The sequence below is a fragment of the Papio anubis genome, chromosome 20, assembly GCF_008728515.1.
Source record: "Papio anubis isolate 15944 chromosome 20, Panubis1.0, whole genome shotgun sequence".
Classification (NCBI taxonomy): Eukaryota; Metazoa; Chordata; class Mammalia; order Primates; family Cercopithecidae; genus Papio; species Papio anubis.
Window position 1 is genome coordinate 38,714,826 of NC_044995.1, and position 19,911 is coordinate 38,734,736.

Below are 19,911 nucleotides of genomic sequence, written 5' to 3' on the forward strand. Positions count from 1 at the left end.
CTCGGGGGGTGGGTCCCAGGGGAGAAGGGAGAAGCTGTGGTGGGGAGTCGGGGGAGAGCAGGTGACTGGTTCTAAGGATCCTCCAGGGGGTGGACGTTCCTCCTGGAGGAATTTTAGGACTTCCATGCAGAGTTTCTCTATTCTGGCCTCCACTTTTTTGTTTGAACCATGGACCTGGCTTTTTCTGCTTTGTGCCTTGGTTTTTCTCACCTGCAAAATGGGTATGATATAAACAATACCCTAGATCATGAGATTGTTTCTCAGAATGATATTCATTATGGCAAAATAACACCTAGGATAGGGTCAGAATGTTTCTGCTTGCTAAATAAATAATAATCCCACCAAAAATCCAATTTACTGTGAAGGGCTGCTGTCTCCCATGTCAGAAACTTAACCAGACAGAACCATGAGTGACTTTCTTTTTCTTTTTTCTTTTTTCTTAAATTGAGACAGAGTCTCGCTCTGTCCCCCAGGCCAGAGTGCAGTGGCATGATCTCACCTCACTGCAACCTCTGCCTCTCAGGTTCAAGCAATTCTCCCGCCTCAGCCTCATGAGTAGCTGAGATTACAGGCATGTGCCACCATGCGTGGCTAATTTTTATATTATTGGTAGAGATGGAGTTTCACCATGTTGGCCAGGCTGGTCTCGAACTCCTTGCCTCGAGTGATCTGCCCACCTCGGCCTCCCAAAGTGCTGGGAGTATAGACGTCAATTCCTGATCCCCTGGAAACCTGAATATGAAAGGAGGGACCATTAAAAACGGGTCCAAAAACCCAACCTGCCTAGCATAGCTGGGAGTCAGGGGACAGACTGTAAGAGTCACTGTGTATCCAACCTGGGGCTTCATGAGAGTAAAGCTTCCTAGAATTTAGAGATAGGGCTGGATGTGGTCTGTCCGTGGCTCACACCTGTAATCCCAACACTTTGGGAGGCCGAGACAGGAGGAACACTTGAACCTGGGAGTTCAAGACCAGCCTGAGCAACACAGTGAGGTTCCGTCTCTACAAAAAATAAAAACGTAGCCGGATGTGGTGACGCACGCACGTAGGGTCCCAGCTACTCGGGAGGCTGAGGCAAGAGGATCATTTGAGCCTAAGAGGTCAAGGTTGCAGTGGGCATCACTCCACTCCAGCCTGGGTGACAGAGTGAGACCCTGTTTCAAAAGAAAAAAAAAGAATTTAGAGATAGGCCAGAAGGATATGCCTGCAATATAATAATAACAGCAATAAGAAAAATAATAGTACTCCCTGAAACATGCAACTTGTTGCTCGAGATTTATCTTCTCACACTTTAGAAAGCTGGTTAGACAGGGGCTGGGTGCGGTGGCTCACGCCTGTAATCTCAGCACTTTGGGAGGCCAAGACGGGTGGATCACTTGAGGCCAGGAGTTCAAGACCAGCCTGGCCATCATGGTGAAACCCATCTCTACTAAAAATACAAAAATTAGCTAGGTGTCGTGGCACACGCCTGTAATCCCAGCTACTCGGGAGGCTAAGCCACGAGAATTGCTTGAACCTGGGAGACGGAAGTTGCAGTGAGCCGAGATCACACCACTGCACTCCAGCCTGGGCGACAGAGCGAGACTCTGTCTCAAAAAAAAAAGAAAGAAAACTGGCTAGACAGGGTGATGACTTTTGATTTAAAATCCCAGGGATTTGAGGGAAATAAAAGAACTGGCACTCTGTCCCAGAAGGTTATAAAATGAATTTTACTGTTTTAGCTGGGGAGGGTAGATTACCCATGGGTTGCCTAAATCTTGTTATTGGAAGTCTACACCTGAACTTACTGTCTGCTATGGAGCCCCTAGGGGTATATAGCTTGAATACTAGGGTAGAATCCCAAAATTGCAGCCTCCCTAGCAAGTATGCTACTGGTCAAGGGGTGGACTGTTTTCATAAGAAAGTTAGGTTTCTTAGAATTTAAAAATAGAGGCTGAGTGTGGCAGCTCACGCCTGTAATCCTAGCACTTTCGGAGGCCAAGGCAGGCAAATCACTTGAGGTCAAGAGTTTGACCAGCCCTGGCCAACGTGGCAAAATCCCATCTCTACTAATAATACAAAAATTAGCCGGGCATGGTGGTGCACGCCTGTAGTCTCAGCTACTCAGGAGGCCGAGGCAGGAGAATCGCTTGGACTCGGGATGCGGAGGTTGCAGTGAGCCAAGATCACATCACTGCACTCCAGCTTGGGTGACAGAGCGAGATTCTGTCTCAAAAATAAGTAAATAAATAAATAAATAAACCAGAGGGAAAATAGTGGGCGAGGGCCCAGACCTGGAGTCGGACTGAACCCGACTAGATTCTTGTCTTTACCCCTTTAAGCAAAGTGATAGTGCCACCTTGAACCTCAGTTTACACATCTGAAAAATGGGTATACTCTTAGTTCTTGTGAGAACAGTTGCCGTGAGAGTTAAATCCAAGGACACACTGTGTCCGTATGGTCTGTGTTGCAAAAAGGGTAACGTCTTTTTCTCTTGCCATGTTTCCATTGTTGGAGCTCTGCGGAGAACCACCATAAAGAAAAGCAAGACAGATTTGCTCAACCCCGAAGAGGCTGAGGATCAGCTGGCTGATATAGCCTCTGTGGGTGAGTCCCTTCCTCTGCCACCTATCAGTTGTTCATCGCCTATCATCCAAGAGATGGAGTGGGGTGGGGGCAGAGGGCTTGCAAACTGTGCTGCCTGGATTTGGGTCTCAGCTCCACCCCTTCCCGCCTGTGCGTGTGTCCTGGGGCAGATTACATCATTATGGGAATAACATCTGTGCCCAGCTTCTCACTGTTTGGTGGGAATTCTACTAAATGATCCCCATAAAGCATGGCGAACCGGCACCTGGCAGGGACCAAGCTCCCAGTCATGTTGGTGAATGTTTGTGACTCACTCGGGAAGTATTCATGGGGGACCTGCTTATATTAGGTGCCTGATTGCAAATAAGACGCAGGCATTTGGGAGGCTGAGCTGGGAGGATCACTTGAGCCTGGGAAGTGGAGGCTGCAATGAGCCATTATTGTGTTACTGCACTCCAGCCTGGGCACAGAAAAAAAAAAGACACAAATGGGCCAGCACGCGGTGGCTCACGCCTGTAATCCCAACACTTTGGGAAGCTGAGATGAGCAGATCACCTGATGTTGGGAGTTCGAGACCAGCCTGGCCAACATGGTGAAACCCTGGCTCTACTAAAAATACAAAAACTTAGCCTGTAGTCCCAGCCACTCGGGAGGCTGAGGCAGGAGCATCACTTGAACCTGGGAAGCAGAGGTTGCGGTGAGCTGAGATCTCATCGCTGCCCTCCAGCCTGGGCAACAGAGCAAGATTCTATCTCAAAAAAAAAAAAAAAAAGAAGACACAAACCAAATCCCTACCTACATGGAGCTCGCAGTCCGGTGCAGGAAATAGAAATTAAACAGAGAATTACACCAATAAACCTGTAATGGTAATGGCACATCAGGGAGAGGCTCTGGGCTTAGTTTGCTCTGGAAGGATGGGGAGCAGTCAGGGAAGGCTTCCCGGAGGAAGTGATGTTTAAGCTGGAAACTGAAGGATGGGTAGAAGATCACCGTGGTGGTAATAGCAGAACGAACAGTGTGAGAGACAGGGCTCAGACCTTTGCCACCACAAGAGCCAGAGTTTGAGGAAAGAGGGAACATTTATTCTTTCCCTTCTCACTCCTCTGTCCTGTTGATTCATTGACTGGGACTATGTTGATCGTGACCTTCTAAAGTGAGAATGTATTGTTGTTGTTCTTTAATGGATCTTTGTTTTTAATGGAAGGAAAAGCATCCAGGCAGAGGAAATAAGACTGGAATAAGATTGAGGAGATAAGGAATTTAGGCCGCTTAGAAAACTGTGTGGCCGCAATTTAGAGGAAGAAAGGATGGCAAGAGAAAGAGGAAGGGAGGAAGAGAGGGAGGGAGAGAAGTGGAGGAAGGAGAGAAGTTAGCACATCCATGTTTTTCTGATCCATAGTTTCTGGTGTATTTCATATTCCCTTTTTTCGCTCACCGCTAGTTTATAACCTTATTGCTGAGTTCAGGCATAATTTCCATTGCGATCACATATCTCGTAGGGTGGATACACTTGGATGCACTATGGTTCGTTTAGCCATAGTTCCTTTATAGGGTGTTTGAGTTGTTTCCAGTCATTTCTCTTACGAAGAGCACTGCTGTGCACATTTACGTACAATGACTTCCCCCCCACCCTTTGGGCGTATTTCCTTGGAGATAATTATAGGATCAAAGATATTAACAGCTTTTCAACTCATTATTCAAAGAGCCATTCTGAGTTTCAAAAACATGGAGCCCATTTATAAACCCTGCCAAGTATGCATATGTTCGTGGATTCCCCACCCGGGCCATCGAATATTACCAATTTAATTTCCTCTCCCAGTTAAGTGGGTTTGTAATGAAACCTTAAAGCTTGTTTTCATTTGCATTTTTAATTTCCAGCCAAAACACACTTTTTCTTGTAATGGAGAACTCGTTCTACTTCCAATTGTGTGTGCATCTGTTTAATCTCCTGTAAGCAAATGTCAAGAATTGGAGCGCTCAGTCGGTGCCTTGTGTATTTGATCAATTATGTCTGTCTCACGTGTTAAGTTACTTCCATTGTTTTAAAATCTGTTTTATGGCCAGGCACAGTGGCTCACACCTATAATCCCACTGCTTTGGGAGGCCAGTGCAGAAGGATCTCTTGAGGCCAGGAGTTCAAGACCAGCCTGGGCAACATAACAAGACTCCATCTCTGAAAAACAAAATGTTTAAAAACTTAGCCAGGCATTATGGCACATGCCTGTAGTCCCACCTCCTGGGAAGCTGAAGCAGGAGGATTTCTTGAACCCAGGAATTCAAGGTTGCAGTGAGCTATGATTGTGCCACTTCACTGCAGCCTGGGCAACAGAGTGAGGACCTGTCTCTAAAAAAAATAAGTAACATTAATTCTTAAAAATCTGCTTTGTTGACCGGGCGTGGTGGCTCACGCCTGTAATCCCAGCACTTTGGGAGGCTGAGCAGGCGGATTGCTTAAGGTCAGGAGTAGGAGACCAGCCTGGCCAACATGGTGAAACCCTGTCTGTACTAAAAATTCAAAAATTAAGTGGGTGTGATGGCGTGTGCCTGTAATCCCAGCTACTTGCGAGGCTGAGGCATGAGAATCGCTTGCAACTGGGAGGCGGAGGCTGCAGTGAGCTGAGATGATGCCATTGCCCTCCAGCCTGGGCAACAAGAGTGAAACTCCATCAAAAAAAAAAAAAAAAAATCTGCGTGCGTGCGCGTGTGTGTGTGTGTGTGTGTGTGTGTGTATATATATTTTTTTTTTTTTTTTTTTGAGATGGAGTCTTGCTGTAGCACCCAGGCTGGAGGGCAATGGCACCATCTCAGCTCACTGCCACTGCAGCCTTTACCTCCGTTAACAAGGCAGGTGACATTGCAGCTTTCTAAACAGACCCAAAACCCAGGCCAGTGGCTTGTTAGTTCATAGCCACGTTTGCTACAGGCAAATCTGCCAAAACCCACCTCATCAGCCTGATTACTCAAAAAGACAAAGAAAGGAGCCCCCAGTCTAGCCAGTGGTTTTCTAGACCACTCCAAAAGAGACCTCTGGAATTCCAGGATTCTGGCAAGGAATCACATCTACCTTTATTTATTTATGTAAAGAATGCAATAATACAGGCAGGGTGCGGTGGCTCACGCCTGTAATCCCAACATTTTGGGAGGCCGAGGTGGGAGGATCGTTTGAGGCCAGGAGTTTCAGACCAGCCTGGGCAACATAGTGAGACCCTGTCTCTATCAAATACTAGCTGGGCATTGTGACACACGCCTGTAGTCCCAGCTACTCGTGAGGCTGAGGTGGGAGGATCACCTGAGCCCAGAAGGTTAAAGCTGCAGTGAATCGCGGCGTGCCCCTTTACTCTAGCCTGCATGACAGAGACCTCATCTCAAAAAAAAAAAAAAAAAAGAATGTAATAATACAGTAATGCATATTTCAAAGTAAGGTGAGAGCTTTATGGTGTCTGCGTTCACATTCACATTGCACCACAATACGCACAGTCCTATTTTTTTTTTTTTTTTTTTTTTTTTTGAGACAGTGTCTTGCCCTGTTGCCCAGGCTGGAGTGCAGTGGTGCAGTCATACCTCACTGCAGCCTCAAACCCCTGGACTCAAGTGATCCTCCCACCTCAGCTTCCCTAGTAGCTGGGACGACAGGTGTAGACTGCTACACTCAGCTAAGGTTTTTATATTTTTTAATAGAGATGGGCTCTCGATATATTGCCTAGGCTGGTCTCAAACTTCTGGTCTCAAACAATACGCCTACCTCCACCTCCCAAAGCAGTGGGATAACAGGCGTGACCCACCACACTTGACCCACACGGAGTCTTATATAATTGGTGATTCTACTGTGTTGTTGAATCAGTGGATAAACGCACTATAAAGCAGGTTCATTTCTAATTGATGAACTTACTGCTGAAATAAGGAACTTGAATCATTTACATGGAAAGTTGAGCCATGTTACTGAAAGGATATCAATTTTTTTTTCTTTTTTTTTTTTTCTTGTTTTTTGAGATGGAATCTTACTCTGTCGCCCAGGTGGGAGTGCAGTGGCGCGATCTCGGCTCACTGTGACCTCCGCCTTCCAGGTTCAAGTGATTCTCCCACCTCAGCCTCCCAAGTAGCTGGGACTACAGGTGCACACCACCAGGCCTGGCCAATTTTTGTATTTTTAGTAGAGATGGGGTTTCACGATGTTGGGCAGGCTGGTCTCAAACTCCTGACCTCAAGTGATCTGCCCACCTCAGCCTCCGAAAGTGCTGGGATTAGAGGTGTGAGCCACTGCGCCTGGCAGGATATCAAATTTCATTTAGACTGGAGGAATACATTCAAGGGATCTATTGTACAGCATGGTGACTGTATTAATAACAATGTATTGTATACTTGAAAATTGCTCAGAGAGTAGATTTTAAGCGTTCTCACCATGACAAAAGTGATAAGCATATGTGGTAATGCATATGTTAACGAGCTCAACTGAGCCATTCCATAGTGTATACATATGGCCAAAATATCATGTTGTGCACTATAAATAGATACAGCCTGTATCTGGCAATTTTATGAATAATAATAAATGAATAATAATTTTAAAAAGAAAAATAACAGTATGGCTGGGCATGGTGGCTCACACCTGTAATCCCAGCACTTTGGGATGCCAAGACAGGCAGATGATTTAAGGCCAGGAGTTCAAGAGCAGCCTGGCCAAAATGGTGAAACTTTGTCTCTAATAAATATACAAAAATCGGCTGGGCATGGAGGTGGGCACCTGTAATCCCAGCTACTCGGGAGGCAGAGGCATCACTTAATCTGGGAAATGGAGGTTGCAGTGAGCCAAGATCTGCACTCCAGCCTGGGTAATAGAGTGAGCCTTTATTTATTTCTGTAAAGAATGCAACAATACAGGCCAGGTGTGGCGGTTCACGCCTGTAATCCCAACGTTTTGGAAGGCCAAGGTGAGAGGATCATTTGAGGCTACAGGCGCATGCCACAACGCCCAGCTAATACTTGATAGAGACAGGGTCTCGCTACGTTGCCCAGGCTGGTCTCAAACCCCTGGCTTCAAACGGGCCTCTCGCCTTGGCCTCCCAAAGTGTTAGGATTGCAGGTGTGAGCCAATGTACCTAGCCTGTATTTAAAAAAAGAAGGAGGAGGAGGAGGAGGAGGGGGAGAGGAAGAGGAAGAAAGAAGGAAGAAGAAGAAGAGGAGGGAGGAGGAAAAAAACAATTATAAATAAGTAAAATGTGGAACATATGAAAACAAAACAAAACAAAAAAAGTTGAGCCATTATGAATGGAAGCTGCCATTGTAACTCTGCTTTTTTAGGAAAACCAGATCCCATTTAGATGATTTTTTAAATTTGTTTTTAGAGGTAGGTTCTTGCTCTGTCACTCAGGCTGGAGTGCAGTGGTATGATCATAGCTCTCTGCAGCCTGGAGCTCCTGGGCTCAAGCGATCCTCCCAGCTTAGCCTCCCAAGTAGCTGGGACTATAGGTGCCACCACACCCGGCTGATTTGTTGTTGTTGTTGTTGTTGTTGTTGTTGTTGTTGAGATGGGGTCTGGCTATGTTGCCCAGGCTGGTCTCAAACTCCTGGTCTCAAGTGATCCTCCTGCCCTGGCTTCCCAAAGTGCTGGGATTACAGGCATGATTTTTAAATTAATTTATTTGCAGCTGACAAATGGTAATTGTATATGTTTATGCGGTACAGTGTGATGTTTTAATCTATGTATGTATCATAGAATGATTCAGTCATGCTAGTTAACACATCTATCACCTCACCATCTCACCATTTTTTTGTGTGTAGGGAAGGTATTAAAAATCTCTTAGCAATTTTGAAATACACAACACATTAATAATGCAATATAAATACACAGTAATGTATTAATGCATCACTAAATGCAATGCAGTGCAATGTAATAGGTCACTAAAACTTACTCCTCCAGTCTTACTTACACCCTTTGATTGACATCTTCTCTTTCTCAATCCCTCCTCCTCCCCTGCAGCCTCCAGGAACCACCTTCCTGCTCTTTCTATGAGATCGATTTTTTTTAGTTTTAAGCTCCCACATATGAGATCATACCATAAGTGTCTTTCTGTACCAGACTATTTTACTCCTCCATTTCTATCCATGTTGTCACACATTACAGGATTTCCTTCTCTTTAGGACTGTATAATATTCTATTTGTATATATACCACATTTTCTTTATCCATTCATCCATTGCGGGACACTTAGTTTGCTTCCGTATTTTGGCTATTGTGAATAATGCTGAAGCGAACGTGGGAGTGCAGATGTTCTGAAAAGACTTAAATGTCACACCTGAAATGGTAAAGATGCCCTGAGAAAACATAGGGAGAAAGCTCCATGGCATTGGTCTCGGGAATGATTTTTTTGGACAGGACCTCAAAAGCACGGGCAACAGAAGCAAAAATGGACAAATGGGATCGTATCAAACTAAAAAGTTTGTGCACAGCAAAGGAAACATTCAGCAGAGGGAAGAGACAACCTAAGGAATGTGAGAAAATGTTTGCAAACAATACTTGTGATAAGGAGCTAACATCCAAAATACATAAGGAACTCAAACAACTCAACAGCAAGAAAACAAATAACCCAATTAAAAATGAGCAAAGACAGCTACTCGGGAGGCTAAGATGTGAGGATCCCTTGAGCCCGGGAGGAGGAGGTTACAGTGAGCTGACATTGCATCACTGCACTCCACCCTGAGCGACAGAATGAAACCCTGTCTCAAAATAAAAAATAAAAATGTGCAAAGGATCTGAACATACGTATCCCAAAAGAAAAGACATACAAGTGGCCAACAGGTATATGAATAAAATGCTGAACATCACTCATCATCAGAGAAATGCAAATCAAAGTCACCATCAGCTATCACCTCACACCTGTTAGAGTAGTTATATCTTTTATTTTTGTTTGTTTGTTTGTTTGTTTGCTTGTTTGTTTCTTTGTTGAGAGGGAGTCTTGCTCTGTCACCCAAGCTGGAGTGCAGTGGCGTGATCTCAGCTCACTGCAACCTGTCCCTCCTGGGTTCAAGGGATTCTCCTGCCTCGGCCTCCTGAGTAGCTGAAATTACAGGCACACGCCACCATGCCCAGCTAACTTTTGTATTTTAGTAGAGATGGGGTTTCACTGTGTTGGTCAGGCTGGTCTTGAACTCCTGACCTCCCAAAGTGCCAGGATTACAGGTGTGAGACACCATGCCCAGCCTAGAGTAGCTATCATCAAAAAGACAAATGAGGTTTGTTGAAGTCCTAACCCCTGATACCTGCGAATGTGGCCTTACATGAAAATAGGGTCTTTGCAGGTGGTAATCAAGTTAAGATGAGGTCAAACTTAATTAGGGTGGGTCCTAAATCCAACGACTGCTGTCTTTATAAGAGGAGAAGCAGGCTGACCAACATGGTGAAACCCTGTCTCTACTAAAAATACAAAAATTAGCCAGGTGCAGTAGTGCACACCTGTAGTCCCAGCTACTCAGGAGGCTGAGGCAGGAGAATTGCTTAAACCAGGAGGCAGAGGTTGCAGTTAGCAGAGGTCACGCCACTGCACTACAGCCTAGGTGACAGAGTGAGACTCCATCTCAAAAAACAAAAAAAAAGACAAATCCTAACAAGTGCTGGCAAGGATGTGGGGAAAAGGGGATCCATTTACGTGGTTTTAATGATACAGGCTCTATATGGGTGGTATCGAGTTCCCAGAGTTGCCATTACAAAGTGTCACAAACCCAGTGGCTTAAAACAACAGAAATTTCTTTTCTCACAGTTCTGGAGGCCAGAAGTCCAAACTGAAATCAAGGTGTCAGCAGAGCCACCATGTTCCCTCAGAAGGTTTTAGGGGAGAATCTGTTCCCTGCCATTTTCTTAGTTTCTGGTGCTGCCAGCAATCCTTGGTGTTCCTCAGTTCATAGATGCGTAATTCCAGTCTCTGCCTCTGTTGTCATATGGTCTTCTTTCTGTGTCTCGATGCCATTTCTTTTCCCTTTTTTTTTTTTTTTTTTTCCCTGAGACAAGTCTCACTCCGTCACCCAGGTTGGAGTGCAATGGCACGATCACAGCTCACTGCAACCTCAACCTCCCAGGCTTATGCAGTCCTCCCACCTCAGCCTCCTGAGTAGCTGGGATTACAGGTGTGCGCCACCATGCCCAGCTAATTTTTGTATTTTTAGTAGAGATGGGGTTTTGCCAGGTTGGCCAGACTGATCTTGAACTCCTGACCTCAAGTGATCCACCTGCCTTGGCCTCCCAAAGTGCTGGGATTACAGGCATGAACCGCAGTGCCCAGCCTGCTTCTCTTCTTCTAAAGACACCAGTTGTTGGATTTACAACCCACTCTAATTAAGTTTGACCTCATCTTGATTACCACCTGCAAAGACCCTATTTTCAAATAAGGCCACTTTTGCTGGTACCAGGGGTTAGGGCTTCAACAAACCTTTTTGGGGGACACAGTTCAACCCACAATATGGGCAGCAGCTACAGTCATATGCTGCATAATGTCATTTTGGTCAATGACAGAGAATATATATGATTGTGAACCCATAAGATAATATGATGGAGCTGAAAATTCCTATAACTAGTGACATCATAGCTGTCATAATGTAGCATGAGCATGGTTACTTTTTTTTTTCCAAGACAGAGTCTTGCTCTGTGGCCCAGGTGGGAGTGCAGTGGCACGATCTCGGCTCACTGCAACCTTTGCCTCCCGGGTTCAAGCGATTCTCATACCTCAGCCTCCTGAGTAGCTGGGATTACAGGTGTGCGCCACCACGGCTGGCTAATTTTTGTGTTTTTAGTAGAGATGGGGTTTCACCACGTTGGCCAGGCTGGTCTCGAACTCCTGACCTCATGATCCGCCCTCCTCAGCCTCCCAAAGTGCTGGGATTACAGGCATGAGCCACCATGCCTGGCCCTAATTACTTTATTTTTTTGTAAATGTCATGTAGCCTGAGCATACAGTGTTTATAATATATACAGGAGTGTACAATAATGTCCTAGGCCTTCACATTCACTCACCACTCACTCACTCCCTCACCAAGAGTAACTTCCAGTCCTGCAAGCTCCGTTCATGCCAAGTACCCTATGCAGCTGAACATCTTTTCTCTTTTATACTGTTTTTACTGTACCTTTTCTGTGTTTAGATATGTTCAGACACACAAATACTATGATGTTATAGTTGCCTGTAGTATTAAGTACAGTAACATGCCGGGCAGGTTTGTAGCCGAGGAGCTACAAACCACATAGCCTGGGTGTGGAGTAGGCTACAACATCTAGGTTTGTGTAAATTCACTTTAGGATGGTCACACAAGGACAAAATTGCCTAACACTGCATTTCTCAGAACATGTTTGCCTTATTAAGCCAAATATGGCTGTATTACAATTTACATATAATTTTAAGGGTATACAAATTGCCAGAAATCACCAGATGAATCCTTGGCGGTGACATACCCCTTCCCTCACCATAAAACAGACTGGCCCGGATGTCCAGTAGCTCATGCCTGGAATCCCAGCACTTTGAGAGGCTGCAGTGGGCAGATCACTTGAGGTTAGGAGTTCGAGACCAGCCTGGCCAACATGGCAAAACACTATCTTTACTAAAAATACAAAAATTAGCCGGGCGTGGTGGTGGGCACCTATAGTTCCAGCTACTTGGGAGGCTGAGGCAGGAGAATCACTTGAACTTGGGAGGCGGAGGTTGCAGTGAGCCAAGATCATGCCACTGCACTCCAGCCTGGGTGACAGAATGAGACTCTATCTCAAAAAAAAAAAAAAAGGAAAAGAACATTTCGGACTGGTACCAGTTATACTGGCTCTTGATCCCTTGAATGTGGCTGATCGTGAACTAAGATATACTTCATAATAACACATCAGACTTAGTACAAAAAGAAAGAGTATAAAATATCTTTTTTTTTTTTTTTTGAGACGGAGTCTCGCTCTGTCGCCCAGCCTGGAGTGCAGTGGCCAGATCTCAGCTCACTGCAAGCTCCGCCTCCCGAGTTTACACCATTCTCCTGCCTCAGCCTCCCGAGTAGCTGGGACTACAGGCGCCCGCCACCTCGCCCGGGTAGTTTTCTGTATTTTTAGTAGAGACGGTGTTTCACCGGGTTAGCCAGGATGGTCTTGATCTCCTGACCTCGTGATCCGCCCGTCTCGGCCTCCCAAAGTGCTGGGATTACAGGCTTGAGCCACCGCGCCCGGCCTAAAATATCTTTTGAATCCATCTTAGTATTGATTCCATGTTGCAATGGTGATATTTTGGATATATTGGGTTGAATAAAATATCTCTTGAAAATGATTTTTAAAAATCCAGAAACTGTCTGCAATTATAATTCCAGACCATAGAGAAAAATGAGAGACAGGAATGTATAGAGAAAGGGAACATGGGTCAAAGTGAGCATGAAATTCAACTATAGAAGTAACAGTACCTAGCGTGGGGTCCAGCACTTAGTAGGTGTTCAATTAATATTCATTTCCCTCTCCCTTCCCAGTGAAGGGTACACCTGTTGTGGGGATGTGTCTCCAGGCTGAGTTATCAGGAAAGACTTTCTCAATGGGTGGCACGTGAACCTAGTCATTATTTCAGCTCTTGAGGTTATACTAGAAGATTTATATCCAATAATCATAAGTTATCAGGCATCATGCTAAGATGTATTAATTCATTTATGCCTTTGGATGGCCCTTTGAGGTAGGAACTGTGGTTGTCTCCAATGTACCAAGGTGGCTTGCCCAAGGTCATCTGCTGGTTGGTGATTAAGCCAGGTTTTCAGTGTGGCTTCAGCAGGAGTGGGGGCTGGGGACCTTCTGCCTGTTATGGTTGGTCTCTCTCTCTCTCTCTCTCCCTCTCTTCCTCTCTGTCTCTCTCTCTCTCGATCTGTGGAACATCCCCTCTGACCCCCAAGGTCCCAAGGGTCTTATTTCTTTTGGCCAAGCCCTTTGGAGACCTGCAGATCTGGACACATCTTTGAGAGTTTCAGGGACTAGGGCCAGAAATGCTGGGCAGGGTCATGAGGAGCTGCCCCTGGGCTCGAGAAGGTGATGAACATGAGGGGAATGGTCTTTGCAGAAAAGGAGAGGTGTCCCTGTAAGGAGGTCACAGCCACCGGGCCTGGCCAACTGCAGCCTAGTGGAATTGTGCCCCTGCCTCATGGCCACATGCCCCAGGTGTGCAATGTGGTGGCCCAGAGCACACCCTCTGAACTATCTTGACACATCTTCACCAGTTACTAGACCCCTCTCAGCCTGTTTCCTTGGCTATAAAATGGGGATAACACTGGTCCCTACTTCCTAGGACTCTGAGGAGGAGCCAGTAGCTTGTCGTGTAAAACATGTTCCCTGCAGTGCCTGGTGCCTGCTAAATGTTCCATAAACGTCAGCTGTTATTTTCATTCAAGGGAAGCTGAAATCCATATTTTCATGGAAAATCTCCCAGTTTTTAAATGTGGACCAATAATTTCAGCTTTCACAAACCCAGTATGAGTCGGTATGGCCCCTAGGGTGCCAACTCAAAATCTCCGTTGAAAATTTTGCTGATAGGAAGTGGCCTCCTTGGAGGTGTTTGCTGTGTCCTGTGTCTGGCAAGTGGGAGGGTTTTGATAAGTGTGCTGGATGGATGAATGGGTGAATGGATAAATGGAGGAATGAATGGAGAAACAAATGAGCAAATGAATAATGAATGGATGGATGAATGGATGAGCAAATGAATGATGTACACACAAAGGAATGGATGAATGATGAATGTGCTAATGAATTTAAGAATAGTGAAAGAATGAATGAATAAATGAACAAATGGATGGATGAAAGAATGAATGAATGAATCAATGAAGAACCACTTAAAAATGAATGCAACTGAGGGTTTATAAGAAAAGGTATCTTAAGGCTGGGCATGATGGTTCATGCTGTAATCCCAATGCTTAGGGAGGCTGAGGCGGGAGGATTGCTTGAACCCAGGAGTTCAAGACCAGCCTGGGCAACATAGGGAGACCTCATTGCTACCAAAAACAAAATTGTTTTAATTAAGTGGGCATGGTGTGGTACATGCCTGTAGTTGTAGCTACACGGGAGGCTGAGGTAGAAGGATCGCTTAAACCCAGGAGTTCAAGGCTGCAGTGAGCTATGATCAAGCCACTGCATTCCAGCCTGAGCAACAAAGCAAGATCCTGTCTCAAAAAAAAAAAAAAAAAGATAGAGGTATTTTAGAAGGTAAATTCAATCTGTCCAAAACTGAGCTCTGACCTTCCCCTAAACCTGTGCCCATTCAGTGGATGAGAGCTCCATCCCTCAAGGGGTTCACCAAAAACCTTGGCTCATCCCTCTCTCTTATACTCACACCATTCCATCAGCAAATGTTGAATCTGTCTTAAATGATTCATCCCAAATTCTCCCCGCTTGACTACCACCCAACTCCAGCTCCCTTCCATCATCATCATCACTTGCCTGGATGGGTCAGTCACCTCCAGCCTGGTCTCCCAGCTCCTGTCCTCACCTCTCACTGTCTACTGTCCCCCACGGCAGCCAGAGGGTGCCTGTGAACACCCAAGTCAGGTTCCATCCCTCCTGTACTCAGAACCCTCCATGGCTTCCACCTCACTCAAGGTAAAAGCCAAAGTCCTCCTTGTGGTCCACCAGGCCCTGCATGATCTGCCTATCACCTCCCTGCCTTCACCTCCTTCTCTTTTCCCCTCAACCACTCCACTCCATCCACACTGACTTCCTTGTGCTGTTCCCCAAAACTGTTGGGCAGACAGACACATTCACGCTTCAGGACCTTAAATTTGCTGTTTCCTCTACCTAAGATACTGAAGTGACAAGTCAACACACTCACCTTGACCTTGCAATGTAATGCTGTAGCCTACCCCGTGGACTCTCCTAGGGCTCCCAGTCCCTCTGTGATGCTTTACTTTTTCTCTGTAAAAAAACAATTGTTATTTAAAAAACATGTCTCGCTATGTTGCCCAGGCTGGTGTCAAACTCCTGGCCTCAAACAGTCCTCCCACTCCAGCTTCCCAAAATACTGGGATTACAAGCATGTGCCACTGCACCCATCCCAACTTTTTTTTTTTCATAGCACCTTTCGTTTTCCATCCCACTGTTAATTTACTTATTATGTCCACTGTCTGTCTCCTCCCCTTAGAAGGTCAGACCCAGGAAGTCCAGGCTCTGTTGCCTAATGTATCCTGAGCCCCTGGAACAGAGGCTGGCACAAAATAGGTACTCAATAAATGCATAAGAGCAAAACTATATGCAGGCAGGGGACACACCCAGCTCATTCCTCAGTAATCACTTCTGAAGTGAAATGTCCATGGAAAACTAGAGTCTTATCCACATCTCTTTCTGGAGGCCTTCCAAACATGCTCCGTGCAGCTCTGTTGCCTGCCCCTGCATCAGGGAATGGAGGCCCTGCTTTATCCTGCCCTGTGGTGTGACTCCCAGAGGTATCAGATGTGCCTGGGAGTGGGAGTCATGGAAAATTGGCTCCTGCAACAGAGAGCTATCAGCCTCCCCATCAACATCCTGCTTACTCATTGGTTATTTCTGATTCTGTTATTTTTAGGGACATTGTCTTCTCATAAGCTCCATCTATGCAAAACTAAGCCCATGGGTCATGATGGTTCCCTCAGGCCAGAGGGCTTGCTGGAGAGACTAATGGATCCCCTGGCTATGATCTGTGCTTGGGCTGCACACTGGTTAATTTCTTCCACAGGAACAGCCTAAGCCTGACATTCTCCATCTTCTCCCTGGCAGGTTCTCCCTTCGCCCGAGCCAGCATTAAAAGTGCCAAGCTGGAGAACTCGACCTTTTTTCACAAAAAAGAGAGGAGGATGCGTTTCTACATCCGCCGCATGGTCAAAACTCAGGCCTTCTACTGGACTGTACTCAGTTTGGTAGCTCTCAACACGCTGTGTGTTGCTATTGTTCACTACAACCAGCCCGAGTGGCTCTCCGACTTCCTTTGTGAGTATCGCCCAGCCCCACCCCTGCCAACTCTGTGATCCCTCCCTCACACCCTTTTTCCACTTTCTCTTTTAGTATGTGTGTCTTCTTTGGTCCTCCTTGAATCTGCCCTTTCCTTTAGCCATTTCTATAACTGTCACTGGGGCCCATGTTGCTGTTGCTATGACAATGGAACCCATCTCCCTTAGGCCTGAGAGCTAGAAGCTGGAATTCAGGCCAACAAATGTTCCTTTCTAAGAGAGAGAGACAGAGGGGTGCTGGTGAAGGGGATGTTGGAAGAGAGACAGAGAAAGACAGAGCTCATAAGATAGACAGAAACAGAAACATGTATTAATAATTTTTGTGTACATCTCTGGAAATGTTCATAACTTATGGTTAAGAGATAGAGGATGCCTTAGAAATAAGGAGTGGCTCATATGTTGCCCTCATTTTCTCTGCTTATTTCTGACTGCTTCTCTCTTCTTTCAAACATTCTGCTTCTTTCCTGTTTGGTGCAAAATTAATTGCGTTTTTTGCCATTTTTTTTTTTTTTTAACTACAATTACTTTTGCACCAACCTAATACTTCCTCCCCTGCCCTTTTTGGCTTTCTTATTCATTCATAGAACATTCCCTACAGTATCTGTGAAAGCATCTTGCTCCCTCAGGGTACAAGGACCACCAAGGCTTTGCCCTCTGGGCCTATTCCCAGATTCTATATGAGTTAGCATGAGATAGTATCAAAATTGAGGGCCAAGTGAGGGTGAGGAAAAGCAGCAAAAGATGGGGAGATGTCCGAGCAGGATTTAAAAAGTAAAGAGCTCTGAGGAATCAACAAGAGCAGTGACTGGGGCTAGGCACGGTGGCGCACACCTATAATTCCAGCATTTTGGGAGGCTGAAGTGGGTGGATCACTTGAGGCCAGGAGTTGAAGACCAGCCTGGCCAATATGGTGAAGCCCTATCTTTACAAAAAAATACAAAAATTAGCCAGGCATGATGGTGCACACCTGTAATCCCAGCTACTCAGGAGGCTGAGGCACTAGAATTGGTTGAACCCAGGAGGTGGAGGTTGCAATGAGCCAAGATCATGCCACTGTACTCCAGCCTGAGCAGCAGAGAGAGACTCTGTCTCAAAAAATTAAATTAAATTAAATTAAAAGAGTAGTGATTGGGCAGTGAGGTGGGCAGGTGGATGCCCTGGCTTTGGCTTGCAGGTCCCAAGTAAGGACTTCCCAAAACGTCTTTTGCCTACTGGCTTTCACTGCCCTTCTGACCTGGTCCAGAATTGACTTAGGACAGCAAGAAGAGACAGTCTAGTCTTTGACCTAGAAAGGCCCATGAGCCTAGTCCAGGCCATTGTCTTCTTATAACCCTCCTTGTTCCCAGTCACATTGGCTGACCCCCCAGGACACCCCTCAGGAACCAGTTCTCCTTCCCAGGGCCCTGACCTAGTTTCAAACTTAGTAATTGTTTTTAGTCCCTCTGGAGTCTCTTATAAATGAGGACTCTACTTCTTGTTTTAACTTCCTCTAATACTCTATTTTTAATCTCCTATATTCTCTCCACTAATGATCTTGTACAGTCTGTCCTGGTTCAGGAACAAGGGACTGAGACTTCCTGCCTGGGCCCTCAGTGTCTATAAAGGTCCTTTACTCATTCCTACTTTCCATTTGAGAAAACTGAGACACAGAGAGGTTAAGTAGATTGCCCAGGGTCACACATTAGCTGGGCATGATGGGAGGTACCTGTAATCCCAGCTACTTGGAAGGCTGAGACAGGAGAATCACTTGAACCCGAGAGGCAGAGGTTGCAGTGAGCCGAGATCGTGCCACTGCCCTCCAGCCTGGGCAACAGAGCTAGACACCATCTCAAAAAAAAAAAAAAAAAAAAAATACACATTAATTTCAGAGATGTCAAAATGTGAACAAAAATGTACGTCTTGGGATCAATGAGGTGTAGTTGTTTCTCTGGGTCTCAGACTCCACAACTATGTGGTGGAAACTGGATTTGATGGTCCTGAAAGTTCTTCCAGATCCAACAATGCTAAGGATAAGTAATTCTTTCAAGTCTTGTGCATCACTTGCTATCATGTTTCCATGGTAACTGAGGAACAAGATCTCAAAAACTCTTCAGTCCTCACAGAGTTACTTCTGGTGGGTCTTGGAATGTATCAGATGTTACAAACAGACTTCCTTTGCTGATATTTTTGTCCTAGGAGCCTTAGAGTTCCCCTCAGACACTAGGATCTCCTTAGTGTCCTATAAATAAGGAGAAATTTTGGTGATAAATAAGTGTGAAGGACTTTGACGGTTAGTTCAAAACACCTCTTAAAAGCGTGATATAGGAAACACCCTTGACAAATGTCTTAGTTCATCTGTGCTGCTGTAACAAATTACCTGAGACTGGGTAATTTGATAAGAACAGAAATTTATTTTCTCACAGTTCTAGAGGCTGGGAAGTCCAAGATCAAGGCATTGGCAGGTTTCCTTGGATGGTGAAGGCTGCTCTCTGCTTCCAAGATTGTACCTTGAACACTGTATCCTCTGGAAGGGAGAAACAGTGGGTCCTCATATGGCAGAAGATGGAGGAGCAAGAGGGACAAACTTCCTCTGTCAAGCTTTTTTATAAGGGCACCTAATCCCATTCATGAGAGCTCTACTGTCATGACCTAATCACCTCCTGAAGGCCCCACCTCTTAATACTGTTACATTGGCAATTAAGTTTCAACATAAATGTTGGAGGGGACACAAACATTTAAACCATCACAACCACCAAACACAATTAGTTTTGTGGCCTTAATTAGCTATATGAAATTCATGGAAGTTAGTTTCAATCCTCTGTCTCTTTCCTTTCTGTATGCTTTCTGCTCCTCAGAAACCCTCCTCATCTCTCCTTTCTATCCATTAAGTAAGTACCCATGCCCTTCCTAAATCCTCATCTTCCTACCCCACCAAGAAAACCCTCTCAGAAAAGGATCTGATGTCAGCCATTTATTTGCTGGAGCAAATACATATCCATGTTTTACCCCTCCCTGAGGCATTTGCACTTTTATGCTTGCTCATCAAAGAACGAAAGACTTTGTCTTACTCAAGACTTTTAGATCACTCACAACACAGGATTTCTAGGGTACATAAGACAAGTTTTCCAAGTTGAGAGAAAAGCCATGCCTTAGGTGGGTTGCTTGTGTCTCTCCAACTAAGTACTTAACTTCAGGATTACAAATAGGATATCATTATGATTTCTATTTCCTTTTTTCCTTTGGAGCCCAGTCACGTAGAAGTAGAATAAGTATAATTGTCAGATCACAGTACCCTGGCATTATGGGGCTGTTATGGTCCATTGTTATTATGTGAATTATTCAGTTAATTAGTTTATTTTTTAAATATCATAAACACCCAGGAACCCACCAGTCAACACAAAAGCTAAGTCCTTGG

General features: G+C 45.3%; 1 protein-coding gene and 1 long non-coding RNA gene across 17 annotated transcripts in view; one reads left to right on the top strand and one right to left on the bottom strand.

The window, feature by feature from the left end:
- Nucleotides 1–19,911, top strand: part of CACNA1A (calcium voltage-gated channel subunit alpha1 A) — a 428,952-nt gene that overhangs the window by 293,900 nt on the left and 115,141 nt on the right. For 14 of the 16 annotated variants that reach the window (XM_031659832.1, XM_031659842.1, XM_031659846.1 and 11 more), the window contains exons 12-13: nt 2,494–2,586; nt 16,288–16,497. In XM_031659832.1, coding sequence (XP_031515692.1) covers nt 2,494–2,586; nt 16,288–16,497 — 303 coding nt within the window. The remainder of the gene's footprint in view (nt 1–2,493; nt 2,587–16,287; nt 16,498–19,911) is intronic. The other 2 variants (XM_031659834.1, XM_031659841.1) reach the window with 1 other exon arrangement.
- LOC116271686 lies at nt 125–16,143 on the bottom strand. Its single transcript, XR_004180367.1, has 3 exons — nt 16,065–16,143; nt 15,368–15,450; nt 125–210 (listed from the first exon to the last, which is right to left on the bottom strand). It is a non-coding gene; the product is annotated as an uncharacterized LOC116271686 (long non-coding RNA).